The 18,323-nt window shown below is 43.5% G+C and overlaps 2 protein-coding genes across 4 annotated transcripts in view; one reads left to right on the forward strand and one right to left on the reverse strand.

Moving 5' to 3' along the window:
- The first annotated feature begins 3 nt into the window (after positions 1 to 3).
- Positions 4 to 8,812, forward strand: LOC138965308 (protein BRICK1-like). Its single transcript, XM_070337441.1, has 3 exons — positions 4 to 187; positions 6,798 to 6,880; positions 7,521 to 8,812. Exons 1-3 carry the CDS (start codon positions 19 to 21, stop codon positions 7,545 to 7,547), a joined length of 279 nt encoding a protein of 92 aa, XP_070193542.1. The 5' UTR covers positions 4 to 18; the 3' UTR covers positions 7,548 to 8,812.
- Positions 8,813 to 8,915: 103 nt separating this feature from the next.
- LOC138965301 (uncharacterized) overlaps positions 8,916 to 18,323 on the reverse strand; it is a 148,853-nt gene continuing 139,445 nt past the window's right edge. For all 3 annotated transcript variants that reach the window (XM_070337428.1, XM_070337427.1, XM_070337426.1), the window contains 8 exons: positions 17,899 to 18,035; positions 17,321 to 17,478; positions 16,615 to 16,821; positions 15,451 to 15,514; positions 14,778 to 14,955; positions 12,917 to 13,018; positions 11,846 to 12,001; positions 8,916 to 11,484 (listed from right to left, as the gene is read on the reverse strand). In XM_070337428.1, the coding sequence (XP_070193529.1) occupies positions 11,123 to 11,484; positions 11,846 to 12,001; positions 12,917 to 13,018; positions 14,778 to 14,955; positions 15,451 to 15,514; positions 16,615 to 16,821; positions 17,321 to 17,478; positions 17,899 to 18,035 (1,364 nt within the window). In that variant the 3' untranslated portion in view covers positions 8,916 to 11,122. The remainder of the gene's footprint in view (positions 11,485 to 11,845; positions 12,002 to 12,916; positions 13,019 to 14,777; positions 14,956 to 15,450; positions 15,515 to 16,614; positions 16,822 to 17,320; positions 17,479 to 17,898; positions 18,036 to 18,323) is intronic.

Here is an 18,323-nt window from a genome sequence, read left to right on the forward strand (position 1 = left end):
TTTAGTTGGTCAATCACAATGGCTTTTACTTTCCTGGAAGAAGTAGGAAGTGCAGAAAAAAAGATGGCGACTCAACAGCAGCAGCCTCCCCACCAGCGACCTATTCAGCAGGACTGGGCCAACAGGGAATATGTGGAGGTGATTACATGCAGCATAAAGAAAATATCGGACTTCCTCAATTCGTTCGGTAAGTGTGAATACATGTGTGTCTGTGGATCAGTCACTGTGTGTGTGTGTCACTGTGTGTGTGTGTGTGTGTGTGTGTGTGTGTGTGTGTTTGATGGACGCGAAGATGTTTTTTTCTTCTTATAGCTTGCTGAATAACTGAACTTTGTTTCCCTTTTCAAATTTTGTAAGCGCATGCATGCACAGACCCATCTTAACCAACTTTACTTAAAACTCCACTCGCTGAACTTAAGGGGTTACTTGTGTGTTCAAATCGCGTGAAAGAAACATTACACATTTTGTGCACAGGTTCCTTTAAGCAATATGGACACATCTGTGCAAAGAAAAAAGGGGGTCGACGTATTAACTTTTTTTTTAGAATTTTTTTACTGGGGGTTGTTAAGTACGATTTTGCGAAAAACAATGCGATTTTTAACATGATCCCAACTGACATATTTAGCTCTACAAATAATAAATGAGACATTAGTTTGTGTATATAAATGAATGGAGGGTATAACTTTATCATAAAACGGTACTTATCAACGTGCATTTTCAGAAAATGATCGAGGTTTCTCGAGGGCGTACACATAAAATTATCACTCCTTTAGTAGTAAAAACGTATTTAAAAAAAATTCGCGTGAAAGAAACATTACACATTTTGTGCACAGGTTCCTCTAAGCAATATGGACACATCTGTGCAAAGAAAAAAGGTGGTCGACGTATTAATTTTTTTTTTAGAAATTTTTTACCGGGGGTTGTCAAGTACGATTTTGCGAAAAACACTGCGATTCTTCAGGGGTTACTTGTGTGTTCAAATCGCGTGAAAGAAACATTACACATTTTGTGCACAGGTTCCTTTAAGCAATATGGACACATCTGTGCAAAGAAAAAAAGAGGTTGACGTATTAACTTTTTTTTTAGAATTTTTTTACTGGGGGTTGTCAAGTACGATTTTGCGAAAAACACTGCGATTCTTAACATGATCCCAACTGACATATTTAGCTCTACAAATAATAAATGAGACATTAGTTTGTGTATATAAATGAATGGAGAGTATAACTTTATCATAAAACGGTACTTATCAACGTGCATTTTCAGAAAATGATCGAGGTTTATCGAGGGCGTACACATAAAATTATCACTCCTTTAGTAGTAAAAACGTATTTAAAAAAAATTCGCGTGAAAGAAACATTACACATTTTGTGCACAGGTTCCTCTAAGCAATATGGACACATCTGTGCAAAGAAAAAAGGTGGTCGACGTATTAATATTTTTTTTAGAATTTTTTTTACCGGGGGTTGTCAAGTACGATTTTGGGAAAAACACTGCAATTCTTAAGGGGTTACTTGTGTGTTCAAATCGCGTGAAAGAAACATTACACATTTTGTGCACAGGTTCCTCTAAGCAATATGGACACATCTGTGCAAAGAAAAAAAGAGGTTGACGTATTAACTTTTTTTTTAGAATTTTTTTACTGGGGGTTGTCAAGTACGATTTTGCGAAAAACACTGCGATTTTTAACATGATCCCAACTGACATATTTAGCTCTACAAATAATAAATGAAACATTAGTTTGTGTATATAAATGAATGGAGAGTATAACTTTATCATAAAACGGTACTTATCAACGTACATTTTCAGAAAATGATCGAGGTTTCTCGAGGGCGTACACATAAAATTATCACTCCTTTAGTAGTAAAAACGTATTTAAAAAAACTTCGCTCGACAGAAACATAACTAAACTTGAACACAGCTAAGTTCACTGTATACATCTACAATACCTGTAAGTTGTTGCCTTATTGTCTGCTTCACAATTATTCCCGTACCAACCCCACCCCCATTATCTTGACTGACAAAAATGATAAAAAGAAATAATTTGGGAGCGCTCTAGGTCAGTTGGTAGAGCGCTGGACTTGTGATACATGAGTTTGAATCAGGGTGAAGGGTTGGGGGTCGGAACATTTGTGTGCAAAGTTTCATGAAGATCTGTCCAGTAAATTTCTATGAATCGCACACCACACACACACACACACACACACACACACACACACACACACACACACACATATATAATATATATGGCCTGGGGCGATTGTAGCTTCCCTTCTTCGTGTCCAGCTCTCTCTCTCTCTCTCTCTCTCTCTCTCTCTCTCTCTCTCTCTCTCTCTCTCTCTCTCTCTCTCTTTGCGAATATGATTTTGAAGCGCATTACATAAAGTCGGTATCTGATATCTAAAGTCCTGATATTTTGGATGCGGAGGAATTTTTCCTGGTGATGATCTGAGGTAACGGAATTGTTCATGCATTCTGAGGGAATTTGACAGGTATCGGGGTGTGTGTGTGTGTGTGTGTGTGGGGGGGGGGGGGTTGGTGGTGTGTGTGTGTGGGGGGCTTTTGGTGTGGGGTAAATGATTAAAAACGCCTGCACCCTAACTATGAAAGCAGCCACACGCATACTCACAGAGACACAGAGGCACGCATGTTTGTGTGACGGTTTGCACGAATGACCATTGAAAATTAGTTTTTGATAAAAACAAGCGACATTTCCTTTGAGCACACAGGTGCTCAGCCAATGTGTATTGAAACTTGTTCAATTATCTCAAAATGTCATAACGTTTGGCAATATAATTATTTAACAACAACAAAAAGACTACCGGATTCCGTACATAAAAAAGTCAGGGGCTGTAACAACAATTCGCGGCATTGGACTGTGGGCGCACGGACCTACATTCTAATGGATGGCTGGCTTTGGATCTAGGTCACTTTAGTGGGAATATCGGTCAACTTTGAAACCTGAGGACCAGCCACTTCCGGTTCCCCTTTCAGAGTAATGAGATTGCTGGGGCCGTAGAATTTTTCATCCAGTTTTGTCCTTTTTTTCTCCAAAATTGATATTAGTCGGAAGAAACAAGCACACGTGTGACACGTGTGGTGGGGGTATTTCCCGGCGAGTTTTCAGTGTTGTTGCGAAGCGAAGCGGCTTCCCAGTGCGGAAGGCAGGCAGTTTGTGCATCAAACAGTGTTGTTGTGATGGATGGATGAGTGAGTGATGAGGGTGAATGAGTTAGTTAAACTGTGACTGAATATCTATTGATTTATTGATATTAAAGTGAACATTAGGGGGGGGGGGGTGGGTTCGAAATGCACCATTGTGCACTCGCCTTGATGTAAGGAACACTACTGCAGTCTCTAACAGCTTCAAAGTGGGTTAGACAGGCTCTTGATAAAGACTGAGGCAAAATGTGCCAAATCACACATTGTCTTGAAAGAAGGAAAAATCTTCATTTGTCACCTTTCTGCACTTTTTTGACTTTGAGTGCATAGCCACAATGGTCACAGACAAGATGCATCAAACAGATTTGAAAAAGACCCCAAACTGAACTTGTTATGACTATTTGTAACCCCTCTCACCTTTTTGACTTGGCCGTACCCAAGCAAAAAGGCAAAAAAAATCATAACTAATTCCATGTTGATTTTTGGTGGGGTGGACCTATTGTTCCAGACTCGCCTTGATTAGAGCAACACTAGTGCAGCGTCCAACAGCTTTTAAAATTTGTTTTGACCTCTTGACAATGTACATGTTAACAATCCCTGACTATCCCTGACTGTTGTGTGGTGAGAAAAAAATCTTCATTTTTTCCCCTTTCTCCACCTTTTTGAGTGTCAGTGCATAGCCACAATGGTCACAGACAAGATGCATCAAAACAGATTTGAAAAAGACCCCAAACTGAACTTGTTATGACTATTTGTAACCCCTCTCACCTTTTTGACTTGGCCGTACCCAAGCAAAAAGGCAAAAAAAATCATAACTAATTCCATGTTCACTTTTTGGTGGGGTGGACCTATTGTTCCAGACTCGCCTTGATTAGAGCAACACTAGTGCAGTGTCCAACAGCTTTTAAAATTTGTTTTGACCTCTTGACAATGTACATGTCAACAATCCCTGACTATCCCTGACTGTTGTGTAGTGAGAAAAAAATCTTCATTTAATTGTCACCTTTCTCCACCTTTTTGAGTGTCAGTGCATAGCCACAATGGTCACAGAAAAGATGCAGCAAACAGATTTGAAAAAGACCCAAAAGTGAACTTGTTATGACTATTTCTAACCTTTCCTACCTTGTTCACTTGGCCGTACCCAAGCCAAAAAATCATAACTAATTCCATGTTCACTTTTTGGTGGGGTGGACCTATTGTTCCAGACTCGCCTTGATTAGAGCAACACTAGTGCAGTGTTCAACAGCTTTTAAAATTTGTTTTGACCTCTTGACAATGTACATGTAAACATGTAACCCTAATCCCTGACTGTTGTGCAGTGAGAAAAAATCTTCATTTCTCCCTTTTCTCCACTTATTTGTGTGTCAGTGCATAGCCACAATGGTCACAGAAAAGATGCATCAAACAGATTTGAAAAAGACCCAAAACTGAATTTGTTATGAATATTTCTCATCTTTTTTGGACTTAAAAAAATTTGTCAAAAAAAACACATTTCTTCATTTTTCCCCTTTCTCCACTTTCTCTTTCATGAGGAAGGGATAATCACACATAGTACGCCAGTGAGGTTAGAATGGTGAGGTGGGGTCTGAGGCTGGTAAGGGATTTGGGGGTAGGACCGACGAGAGGGCACGGATTCGGCAGTTCGCCGTGTCGAGTCAACTTCATATAGATCTGTGTAGGCGATCAACAGCCCCAGCCGATCTGGATCTGTTCAAGTCAAAAGTAAAGTCAAGGATACGAAGAAGTTTACCGAAAAACATCGATCCCAAGGACTCATGTTGTAACTTTTCAAAGCAGTTACATTCAATCAAAGCTCTATCCACATTAAACCGAACGGGAATCGTCGAAGATCCACGCAACTTCACTGCAATGTCGAAAACGAACTCATAATGTCACCGCAGATCTATAGTTGGTTTTGGTTTTGTGTCGCAGCAAAGAAACGAAGCAAATCTCCGGCTTTTATTTCACACTAAAAAACCGTTCATTTAGCGGGTTATTAAAATATATTTCTTTGAGGTTGCAAGGCAATGGCATCGCTGAGATGTACTCCTTCGAACACACGACACAGGTTAGAAATTGACTTCATTTGGGCGCTTTTTACGGCCAAAACAGAGTGAGCTTTTTGACGGGTTTATGGAAAAATCACTTCGGGGGCAGGTCTAAAATCCTGTGTACAGTGCCAAATCATACATCATTCAAAAGAGCAAAGTATGTTCTTTATTCTAACATATGGGCTAGGGTAAGTCATAGATATAAATAGACAGTGTCTGTCTATTATATCTGTAGGCAAGTGTATTCCATTCCTTCGATAGTCTCGTCATCTACACTTGCGTGAACAATGCAATTTTGAGTCTGTTTTGCATAAAAGACCTGCGAGATTTGTAGAAGTCAAAACAACAACTTACAGTCCAGCCTCTCAACTTTCGTTCCATGCAATTTGTTTGTCTGTACGTATAGACTGAGGGGTGCCCCGAAATGATTTGTAATCACAACATTCACAGACTTCAAATACGCCATTGAAAACTCGTCCACGTGCGTTTTAGATATACTTGGGTGACTAAAACTGTCGTACCTACCAAAGGCCGCTTCGCGTAAGAAAATGACTACCAGAGTCGCAAGGCTCGGGATTTTTTTTACAAGAAATTTATATTTCGTTGTTCTAGTCCGAATGAATATGAAGATATGGCGAGTTGAAAACGCCGATTCTTTCGCCAGAAACACGTCTGTTTCCACACCGGAAAGAAGGAATGGACTGAGCTACTAGAAGCACGGCGCCGTGCGTACAATCGATCGAATGATGTCATTCACACAATACCATTTGGCGATCTCTAAAAAATCATTTAAAAACGAGCTAGTTGACATGTAATGAAACTATTTACTGAAATCAAGAAGTATCTTAGTTCTAGCCGTGCATATGACACACCCTTTCGCGAAAGCACACTGAACCGTGCGTATACGCATTCGCACCCGCAAACCACCAACCCAGGCGGGTTATCCAGATCCAGATTCAGATCCAGATCCAAGGGAAGTAACTCAGTGAGTATAAACATGAGCAAGAACCGCAACCCGAACACACTCGTAACACCTTAAAACGTCCAAAAGGACCCAGTTCATGATTCGGAAGAAGATTTTATTTTAAAGTTTTCGTGTACCAAATTAAAGATCCAAATACTAATGTTCCGAAATTGAGAATAAAAAAACAGAAACAAGAATGGTAGATAAGTTATTGGAACGTTTAATTATTGACAATTAAAGGTCAATACAAAACGTTACAATACAAATAGACCTTTTCGGTATCTGAGCAGGTCTTGCGGGATATCCGCGAGACACCCTCTTTGTTATGCTTTGAACGTCGCAAGAGCTTTGAACCTTGGCTTTCGCAGGTCACACGAGATAGCTGTACTACATGCTTTGTTATGCCCTGAAGTTTGAGAGACCTTGGAATTTTACCGATAGGGTCTATTAGTATTACAGTACGTCCACCCACAGTGGTCTCGCCGGCATCTTGCAGTTGCCAGTGAGTCACGTTTTGTCAACAATGTTGAGATAAGTTCATTATTTGTATCATTATTTGTCTGTCTGTCTACTTAAAAGTTTCATATACCATCACCACTCTGATTTTCTCATGGTTGTTGCAGATACATCATGCCGCTCTAGACTAGCCCAGTTGAATGAAAAGTTGACACGGCTTGAGAGACGAGTGGAATACATTGAAGCCAGGGTAAGCTTGTACTTTTGTAGCCTGCCATTTCATTGCTTTATCTAGGGTATAGCTATAAGACAGGTACCACTGGTTGCTGTCATGAGTTATGGACATGTACGCCATGCATCAGTGACTGTTGTTAAGCCCGTCATTGATTGAGCGAAGTTGACTTCGAAAAGTCCACTTCACAAAGTTCGCTGCATAAAGCTTTGGCCCTGGATTGCACTCGTAGCAGCGAAGCTTCAGCAAAATGCAAGGGTTAAAACTCTGGGGTGGGTTGCATGAGACGACTTAAGCTGGGCGGAAATGTGCTCAAAGTTGAGATGGTTGACTTTACGCCGAAACGAAAGCGCGAAAACCGGGGTGCATGAGCGGTCTTACGTTCGTTGAGCACAGCGTTTCTTGCTTAACTTTGAGCCTGCTCCCCCCCCAGGCTTAACGCTGAGCTTGGCAGAGATAACAGACTTAACCAGCCAGTTGCCGCTTGCAAGATGATTTTTTAAAACCTTTTAATCCCATTTGGTGCTATAATAGGTCGCACCAACGCGACGGAGTTAGACAACTTTCTTGTTTACTTCATCTGTGCCCGGCAATCAAAAGGTTTAAATGGAGTGATGGATGGAGTAATGCTAATGCTTTATTCTCGTGTTTGGTGCAGATCACGAAAGGAGAGACTCTGCCATGACGCACAGACACTCACAGCGAGGATGGGAGGCAGCCGGTGGCAAAATGAAGATCTTCACCCATTTCAGTCCTCATGCTGACTTGACAATGACACTGTCACACCCCACAGGCACCAATAGCTGCTTTATTTTGTGCAGGGACTATCATTGTGTGTAATCGAGATTGATGAATGATTTGACAATACGCTGCATACTTGTTGGAGCTTTATGAACATGAACTGTCACTCGATTGTGTGCGAGGCGGGTGGTGTGAATGGTGAAATAATCCTTTGTGCAGAGTGATATGATCTGACTGAGCACAAGCCTTTGTGAGTGTGTGTGTGTATATATAGATATATATATATATAGATATATGTGTGTGTATGTGTGTGCTTGCATATATATATATATACATGTATAACAAAATCAAGGAAAAGAAAACAAAGAATTTCAAGTGGCAGCCCAAATTTTCGACCTATTGCCAGGCCTTCCTCAGGGGCGTGTAATTCTGCGAGACGCCAATTCATGCATCAATATATATACATACTAGATGATTACCGGCTTCGCCGGGAAAAAGTAGAGCCGAATACCAGGCTGCGCCTGGGACCCGGCTTTGCGCAAAACACTGGAGACCTTCTAAAAATAGTAACGTGCAGTGACCTTCTAAAAATAGTAACCTAGTAACGGGAATATGGATTGACGCCACACGGAGGAAGGGAGATAATCGCGGCTGAAAACACTGGAGAAGATAAGGAAGAGTTACTGGTAGTGGATCCCGACAACAACAACAACAACAAAATCGGTTCGGCGCGCACAGCGCTGCGCGCTGAGAGCACGTGTTGAAATATCTCATCGATGAGGTTGTGTCCGGTGTCCAAATTTGAAAAAGATCCACCGAGAACTTTGGCCGTGCATCGCGAACAGACAGACAGACAGACACTAGTCGTATATATATATATAGATGCGAGTTATTCACTGATTGTGTGTGTGTGTGTGCAGGTGTGTGTGTGTGTGTGTGCATGCATGTGTGTGTGCAGGTTGTGTGTGTGTGTGAGTGCATCCATGTGTTTGTGCAAGCATGTGTGTGTGCATGTAGTCACTGTGGCGTGTGTAAAAATTCCTCACTTTGTACAGTCAGGGCTTTGGTTTAGTGCTCCAATTTCTTGCATAGCCTATGACTTCACATTTTTTAACTGTTGTTTACTTTCATCATCCGTTCAGTGACCAATATTTGTGTAAACTGTTGGAGAGAAAGTTAGAGGATGAAAATAAAGTAACTAATATGTAAGTGTGTTTTGATAGCATGTCTGCAAGTATAAGTCAACATTTGTGACTGGGATGAAAGCTGAATGTGAAGTGTCAACTCTTGAAAATACAAACAAGACCAGGGACTGGATTAGGATTGTTTATTTTAGGAAGATCATAAACAGCTCTACATGTAACAATCTACTTTGTTTTTTTAATTTGCAATTATAATAATAAATGTATCAGATAATCACTGCAAAGCATGATCATCATAGAATACTTTGTACTAACAGATCAGATCATTGTCATTAACATCGGTTAAAAAAACAAAAAAAATCCATTTTTAATGTGTCACTAGAAATATAATAAAATCAAGTATGACAAATCTTACACATTTACAAAAATAAACAATTGTCATGAACATTGTCATATCACTCTTTCTTAATCATACATCTTCATGCAGCAAAATAGTTTCTTTTTCTCATTTCCATTTACGTGGACGGCAACAACGAAAAAAGCTAAAATGGTACACAGGACTTTGTACAGCAAAATATCTATTTCATACATAGTCTGAGAATTTTACACACGTTAGCATGTTCAGTTCGTCTTTTGAGAAAAAACATATCACAGGTTTTGTGTATCACAAAATAACAGACAAGTCTGTTTCAAATCATCTGCCCAATCCCAAGTAAAAATGCTTACAAACAAACAAAAAATTAATTAACACAAAAAAAGCTTCAAAAACACATACCACTATGTTGTTTTCATACTTATATTTATAAATTTAAATTTTGTGAATATGTAAAAACAAATAAACACAGGTTCACATTTGAAAAATATCAATCATGATGATATACATGTACAGTTTTTGATAGCAAGATCTACAAAAATAAAATAAAAATACAAGCATACAGTATGACTTAAGCACAAACTCTGCACTTTGTAAAACCAAAAGAATATTTTAGAATTCAATAACAATAGGTGTACTTTACACAAAACCTAACACAAAGAAATGCTCTTGTTGCAACAAACCTTTCAAAACTAAATTTAATATGCATATATATGTAGAGAACGAAATCGGCTTTGCATCTGAAATGTTGCATAAATAAATATGCATATCACCAAGTGTGCTCCTTATCTTGGCACTTGAAAAATCTCTGCTAGCTAAAATATTAGATTTCATTTTACAGAACTCATTGGTTAGCATTCCACAAGAACACTGCAGAACACTATGATTAATAGCTACATCTATATTCCTTGTGCAAGAACAAAAATACATTCCTTCTGAGATGAGACCATTATGAATGAATATACAGTCCATTTCATCATATAACAGGTACACAATTATGAGTAAAAAACAAGAGTACACACAGCATATAATTTACACAACAAACTTTTGATTTTTCTTATGTCAGACATTATGTCATGGAGAATCACAGTCAGAGAGAGAGCAACAGCATTTTTAACACTGGCTGAAGTCATGTCAGGGTCAGATAAAACTGAAAGTTCATGTACATCACAAGTGTTGTTCAAAATATAAATAAGGGACAAGCAAGTATCCGACCTGTACCTTGTCTGTAAGTGTAATGCTTCATGCATGGAATGTAACGCAGTAATAATGCTTATCACACAAATAATACAACTTCCTGACAGGACCGTACAAAACTCAAATCATTGAAGCAGGTGGAAGGACAGTTGTGTGGACAACAAAAAGAGCATTTGACTCGACAGGAAGTAAGAAGAGGTTTTGTGGGTAGGCTGGGTCACAGGGAAGATGGACGGAAATGCTGAAAGCAGAATGACTTTAAAATGTAACAAATGGGACGGTCTTTTTAAATGTAACAAACGGGACAGTCTTTTTCTCTGTCAGGTGGTGGACAGTCTTCTTCTCTGTGGCACTGGACACCAGAACCCATTAGCCGTGTTTACCACGTTCACCCCAAAGAGGTCGACAAAACATCAGATTCACAGTCACATGCAGTCATAGTTCATCTCATGTGAGTTTCGCTGTCATTCACATTCACAGGTTGCAGATCTACATTTAATGGACCAGTTTAGCACTGACGGGTCGGTTGACAGGTTGCAGATCTACATATAATGGACCAGTTTAGCGCTGGCTGGTTGGTTCACAGGCTGCAGATCTACATATAATGGACCAGTTTAGCGCTGACAAGTCGGTTGACAGGTTGCAGATCTACATATAATGGACCAGTTTAGCGCTGACTGGTTAGTTCACAGGTTGCAGATCTACATATAATGGACCAGTTTAGCGCTGACGGGTCGGTTGACAGGTTGCAGATCTACATATAATGGACCAGTTTAGCGCTGACTGGTTGGTTCACAGGTTGCAGATCTACATATAATGGACCAGTTTAGCGCTGACGGGTCGGTTGCGAGCCCTGGTCGGGGAAGAAGGGCGCACAACTTTGGCCAGGTAGGGACTGCCCTGCAGCACGTGGGCGGCAGACGCAGAGTACGGCCGCTGGTTGATACTCAGCTTCTTGCGGCGCTTTGGGCTGCCCTTGCGACTGCCGTTGCGTACCATGAAGACGCGGTCAGAGCCGGTGGCATTCTCCGTGTAGCCGTTGATGGCAGCGTACTTGAGGTCGGAGCGCGAGGCGGTGGCGCTCCCCATGTTGGTCTCACTGTTGTTCTGCGACGTCTTGATGGCTAGAGCCTGCGTCGTGCTCTGCAGCTTCTCCGGTAGCATCATGGCTGGACACAACAACAACACATGCTTACAGTGGAACGTCCTTTTTAAGACACCCCCCTCTCACAGCTACAAAATGTATAAAGATCAGAAACATGCGAGGATGTGAAAGGTTACCAAAGTCCCTGACTCTCCTATATCATTCTTTTCAACACAAGAACATTCACACACACACACTCACAAACACTCAGTCACAAACAAACACACACACACACACAAACATACACACCAAACACACACACACACACTCACAGACACACACACACACAAACATACACACACACCAACACACGCACCAACACACACACACATCAACACACACACACCAACACACACACACATCAACACCAACACACACACACATACTTATAGCCTCCTGGTCAATAGTCATGTCGTTCTTGCAGCAGTCACAGTTGAAGACAGGACATGGGTGTCTTATCACTTCGCTGTTCGTGTGACGCATGAATGCCGAAAACGCAGCGTAATCATAAGAACTGTAGCGGCCGTGCCAGGCTATGTAACCTGCAACAAACAAAGAAAACACCCCCTTAGTAATGCCATGGGCAACAAAGCATACACACACACACACGCACACACACACACCCACACAGCCTCTGGTCGATGGTTATTTTCATAACTGCAACTTCCCCCATAGGCAAGTGCTATTGACTGTCTCCTGTATTCAGAAGAAGTTGTTCAGGCAGTTTTTGCAGCAGCTGTAATACATGTCTTTCAGTTGTTAAAAATAAACAAGAGAACAATGTAAGATTACACTCTGACATCATTCCAATGGACTTTTAAGCCTGCCAACTTTTTTTTTCTACAACAAGCCTCCACCCCCACCCTGTCCCTGTAGCTGCCCCCCCCCCCCCCCCCCAAAAAAAAAAAAAAAAAACAAAAACAAACAAGAGGCGAAGCCATCAAGGCTCACGTAAGAAATCGACAAACAGTAACACAAACTCAATCACTCCGTCACACACACACACACACACACACACACACACACACACACACAGAAAGAGCATAGGTGAAACTGTGCAAGAAAGCGAGACACTAGATCTAGATCTGTCTGTCTGCATGTAGCCTACTTACAGGGACACGACTGCCAACTAGTCAGTCTCGGCCCGCTCAAAATAATAATGACCGAGACTTTCAGTACTTCCTTCGCGTGACGTCTAACCCTCTTACGTCATAATGTGACGTCAATGTAATGTGACGTCTTCAAATGTTAGAGTTTCTACCACAGACATACACACGCACGCACGCACATACGCACGCACAGACAGACAAAGTTACGATCGCATAGGCTACACTTACGTGAGCCAAAAAACCAGTTGAGAGAGAGAGAGAGAGAGAGAGAGAGAGAGAGAGAGAGAGAGAGAGAGAGAGGGGTGTGAGAGAGAGAAGACTGGGGGGAGACACAGAGAGAGACAGAACCTTCAGGGTGGATGACGAGGAAGGTGGGTACCCCAGCGATACCCAGGAGCTCCGTCAGGTCCATGTACTTCTCACTGACCAGGTCCGGTTCTATACGCAGACCTGCACACCAGACCATTACAAAGCAGTCAGTTCACATTCACTACATGACACATAGCACTGTTAATAACAAGGAGAAAAGAGATGAGATGCACTGCAACAGGATGAGGACGGGACTTGCACAAAATAATGCCAACTGGGCCAGTGTGTACTCCTCTCTCTCCCTTCACCCTTACACACACACACCCTCCTTCCCCCAACACATAAACATTCCCCCAGCACACACACATATGCCACCCTCCTTACCCCAACAAATAAACATACACACACATGCACAGAATACAGACTGGAGGTGGTGTGGCTAGTGGTGCAAAGAGTACGGTCGACAGAAACACACACACACATCCTCCCTCTCAGTGTCTCCACCCCCTTTATCCCATCCTCCCCCTACCCCCACACACAGACTACTGACTGGAGGTCTGGTTGATGGTTTTGAGTGTGCGGTAGACAGAAACACACATGCTCATCCTCCCTCTCACTTCCCCCCCCACCCACACACACAGAACTGACTGGAGGTGGTGTGGTTGATTCTGCAAAGAGTGCGGTAGACAGAAACACACTCACACGTCCTCCCTCTCACTCCCAACCCACCCCCTTTATTCCCTCCCACCCTTCCCACACACACAGACTACTGACTGGAGGTGGTCTGGTTGATTGTGCAAAGAGTGCAGTAGACAGAAACACACTCACACATCCTCCCTGTACTTCCACCCCCACTCCCCCCCCACACTCCCCCCCCCCATTATCCCCCCTCTCCCCCTACACACACACACAGACTACTGACTGGAGGTGGTCTGGTTGATTGTGCAAAGAGTGCCGTAGACAGAAACACACTCACACATCCTCCCTGCACTTCCACCCCCACCCCCCCCCCCCCCCACTATCCCCCCTCTCCCCCTACCCACACACACAGACTACTGACTGGAGGTGGTCTGGTTGATTGTGCAAAGAGTGCAGTAGACAGAAACACACTCACACATCCTCCCTGTACTTCCACCCCCACTCCCCCCCACACTCCCCCCCCCCATTATCCCCCCTCTCCCCCTACACACACACACAGACTACTGACTGGAGGTGGTCTAGTTGATTGTGCAATGAGTGCCGTAGACAGAAACACACTCACACATCCTCCCTGTACTTCCACCCCCACTCCCCCCCCCCACTATCCCCTCTCCCCCTACCCACACACACAGACTACTGACTGGAGGTGGTCTGGTTGATTGTGCAAAGAGTGCAGTAGACAGAAACACACTCACACGTCCTCCCTGTACTTCCACCCCCACTCCCCCCCCCATTATCCCCCCTCTCCCCCTCCACACACACACACAGACTACTGACTGGAGGTGGTCTGGTTGATTGTGCAGAGTGCAGTAGACAGAAACACACTCACACATCCTCCCTGTACTTCCACCCCCACTCCCCCCCCCACACTCCCCCCCCTCTCCCCCTCCACACACACAGACTACTGACTGGAGGTGGTCTGGTTGATTGTACAAAGAGTGCAGTAGACAGAAACACACTCACACATCCTCCCTGTACTTCCACTCCCACTCCCCCCCCACACCCCCCCATTATCCCCCCTCTCCCCCTACACACACACACAGACTACTGACTGGAGGTGGTCTGGTTGATTGTGCAAAGAGTGCAGTAGACAGAAACACACTCACACATCCTCCCTGTACTTCCACCCCCACTCCCCCCCCCACACTCCCCCCCCATTATCCCCCCTCTCCCCCTACACACACACACACAGACTACTGACTGGAGGTGGTCTGGTTGATGGTGCTGAGCGTGCGGTAGGTGTTGGAGGCGCACTCGCTGGTGCAGTGCCACATGACACCATCCTCCCGCCACCCGCCCGACGTCAGCGTGTGGACAAGCTTCTGTCGCTCGTCACTAGAAACACCTGACACGCCACACGACACCGCTATAAAGTTGAACTGCACACACAAAACATGCCATATGACCATGCTAAAAAGTTGAACTGCACACACAAAACATGCCATATGACACCGCTAGAAAGTTGAACTGCACACACAAAATAAGATACAACAACGCTGTAAAGTTGAACTGCACACACAAAACACCGGACATGACACCGCTATAAAGTTGAACTGCGCTGAGTGACACAAAGTAATAGTCGATGATGATCTTCAAGCTATGGAAATTTGTAGAATCAGTTTAGATAAAACCATACAGCAATCCAGCTCATAATTTGACTTGCTCTAAAAAACACCACACATTCTGAATAGATTCAGGCTTCAAATCTGAGTGTCCACACAGACAGACACACACACACATAATGAAGAAAAAAAAACACACACACACATGTATCCACATTGCAACCAATTTGTTTCTATCCATGAAACTTTAGGGCACTCACAGTGTAAATGTTTATTTCACACACAAATGAGGAAAACACTACCAACACTCACCTCCTTAGAAGCCTCGCGGGCGAAACGGATGTAGTGGTCCATCATTTTCTGAGATGACAGACACCTGCACACAGATCGATACACATCAGTTGTACTTTTCCCATCTGGTCTCCAAAGGCGGCTTTATGGTACCTTCAATAGGTACAGTGGAACCCCCCTTTTAAGACCTCCAACAATCTGAGAAAATCAGGTCTTAAAAAGGAGGGAGTCTTAAAGTGGAGGTAAATCTACAGAGGTTATGAACAGAAAGTCTGAGAAAACAGGGTCTTAAAAAGGAGGGAGTCTTAAAATGGAGGTAAATCTACAGAGGTTATGAACAGAAAGTCTGAGAAAACAGGGTCTTAAACGGGAGGGAGTCTTAATCTTGGGGTCTTAAAAGGGGGTTCCACTGTATATGTCTTGTGTAATATGTTGTAGAAGCAGTGCTCATTCTGTGCTATATGAGAGCGTGTGTTTTGAGCTGGTTGACTCACGGTCTTCCCCCTCAATCCCCCGACAAGTTCCATCTCTCTATCACCCCCTCTATACTCACCCATCGCTTGGCCACGACACGAGCTAGAGCTTCTGACTGCATGTACATCATCACACATCAACATGCCCATTTCTTTGTCGTTACCATACACACTGACCTCAAAACACAGATATACATGCAGACACACATGCATGTGTACACACACGCGGACACACATATATACAGTGGAACGCCCACTTTAAGACTCCCTTCCTTTTAAGACCCTGTTTTCTCAGCCTTTCTGTTGATAACCTGTGTAAAGGTACCCCCATTTTAAGACTCTCTCCTGCATGAGACCTTACATTTCCTCACAATTTCGGAGCTCTTAAAAGAGGGGCTCCACTCTATATATAAGGCCAAAAAACGGTAACCCGACCGACCCTATTTTTTTCGCGCGACCTTAGACTTTTTTTTGGCATTTGGGAAAAAAAATAAATAAAAAATAAAAAAATAAAAATCTTTTGGTTTTTTTGCAAAATAACGTAAAAATATGGTTTTTTGGGAGGAGAAAAAAAATCCCGACCTACCGACCCTATTTTTTGGGCCTATGTTACCGTAAACAGACCTTTTTTTTTTTTTGGCCTAATCATGCACACAGACTTGTACACACACACACACACAACAACCCCCCCCCCACACACACACACACTGACCAAGGAGTCCAGAAGAAGAGAACCGTAGCGCACTGCGGTCGGTGGTTGGTCATGAGCGGTTTGTAGTCACCGCCGAAGATGTCAAGCAGACTGCAGGCAGGGGGCGGCACGTGTTTGCCCAGCATGCCCTGATTGGCCAGCTTCTTGCCCACCTGCCGCTCGTAGGTCAGAGCATCCTGGTACTTGCAGCAACCCTGGGTCGGCCATCTGTAGCGAGGTGAGATATAACACAGTGTCACACTCCTGAGAGAGAGAGAGAGAGAGAGAGAGAGAGAGAGAGAGAGAGAGAGAGAGAGAGAGAGAGAGAGAGAGATCGATCGAGAGAGAGAGAGAGAGAGAGAGAGAGAGAGAGAGAGAGAGAGAGAGAGAGAGGGGTGTGAGAGAGAGAAGACTGGGGGAAGACAGAGAGAGAGAGAGAAAAAGAAAAAGAGAAATGATGATGATAAAGGTTTAAAACAATACCTTCTCTTATAACCTGTATTTATATCAACGGTATAACTTAAATGTGTGTGTATGTATGTGCATATGCACATGCATGTGTGTGTACGTGCATGTGTGCGTGTGTGTGTGTGTGTGTGTGTGTGTGTGTGTGTGTGTGTGTGCGTGCGTGCGTGTGTGCATGCGTGCGTGCGTGCGTGCGTGCGTGCGTGTGTGTGTGTGCATGCACATGTGCGTATGATGGTGCATGCATGCGTGCAAGACGTACTTGGCGCCCTTGGCGTGGATGTTGTGGTAGCAGTAGTAAGCGAAGGGCTTGAAGGGACCGGTGAGCAGATCCACAATGCTCGACTCCACACTGCTGCCCTGCGGCTTGTCGCTCAGTGCCACCATGCTCAGTGCGTAGCTCGGCTCATCCAGGCTCAGCTACAACACACAGCACATCACGCACATCAAGACATGCTGATTGATATGGTCCACACACACACACAAACATATATCCACAATGCCACCATGCTCAGTGCTAATCCTTTTTTTTTTCCCTGCATGTCTGTTTCCATGTTTCCAAGCCCTCAGACTTTCACTGTGAACTTATGATCTTTAATAGTGAACATGCATGCACATGGGAGTGTTCGGACACCGAGGAGAGCCTGCACGAATTTGATTCTGGGAAGAAAATCCCTCCCACTAAAACTGTTCCTCTCTTCCCTTTCCTCCCCTCCCCCTTAAAAAAAAAAAGGGATAATAAGCAAACAAAGAAAATTACACACACACACACACACACACACACACACACACACACACACACACACACACACACATACACACACACACACACACACATACCTGTAGACGCACTGTCCTGACACCTGAGTGCATACTAGTGCCGTACTGCTTGCCGTCCACCAGCACCTTGAAGCCCGACAGGTGCACGTCCTCGTTGGTCTGAGGACACTGCCAGCTCACGTGCGCTATCAACTGGCCTGAAACACATACACACCAACACAGTGAAGAAAGAGTCCTGATGGTCCAGTGAAACACACACACACCAACACAGTGAAGAAAGAGTCCTGATGGTACAGTGAAACACATACACACCAACACAGTGAAGAAAGAGTCCTGATGGTACAGTGAAACACATACACACCAACACAGTGAAGAAAGAGTCCTGATGGTACAGTGAAACACACACACACCAACACAGTGAAGAAAGAGTCCTGATGGTACAGTGAAACACACACACACCAACACAGTGAAGAAAGAGTCCTGAT

This window comes from Littorina saxatilis, linkage group LG4 (assembly GCF_037325665.1).
Source record: "Littorina saxatilis isolate snail1 linkage group LG4, US_GU_Lsax_2.0, whole genome shotgun sequence".
Taxonomy (NCBI): domain Eukaryota; kingdom Metazoa; phylum Mollusca; class Gastropoda; order Littorinimorpha; family Littorinidae; genus Littorina; species Littorina saxatilis.

Excerpts from the sequence above, each read along its gene's own strand:
- LOC138965308 (XM_070337441.1), top strand. The coding sequence starts at position 19 with ATGGCTTTTACTTTCCTGGAAGAAGTAGGAAGTGCAGAAAAAAAGATG. Across the intron at positions 188-6,797 it reads GGACTTCCTCAATTCGTTCG|ATACATCATGCCGCTCTAGA; the intron begins GTAAGTGTGAAT and ends TGGTTGTTGCAG. Across the intron at positions 6,881-7,520 it reads TGGAATACATTGAAGCCAGG|ATCACGAAAGGAGAGACTCT; the intron begins GTAAGCTTGTAC and ends TGTTTGGTGCAG.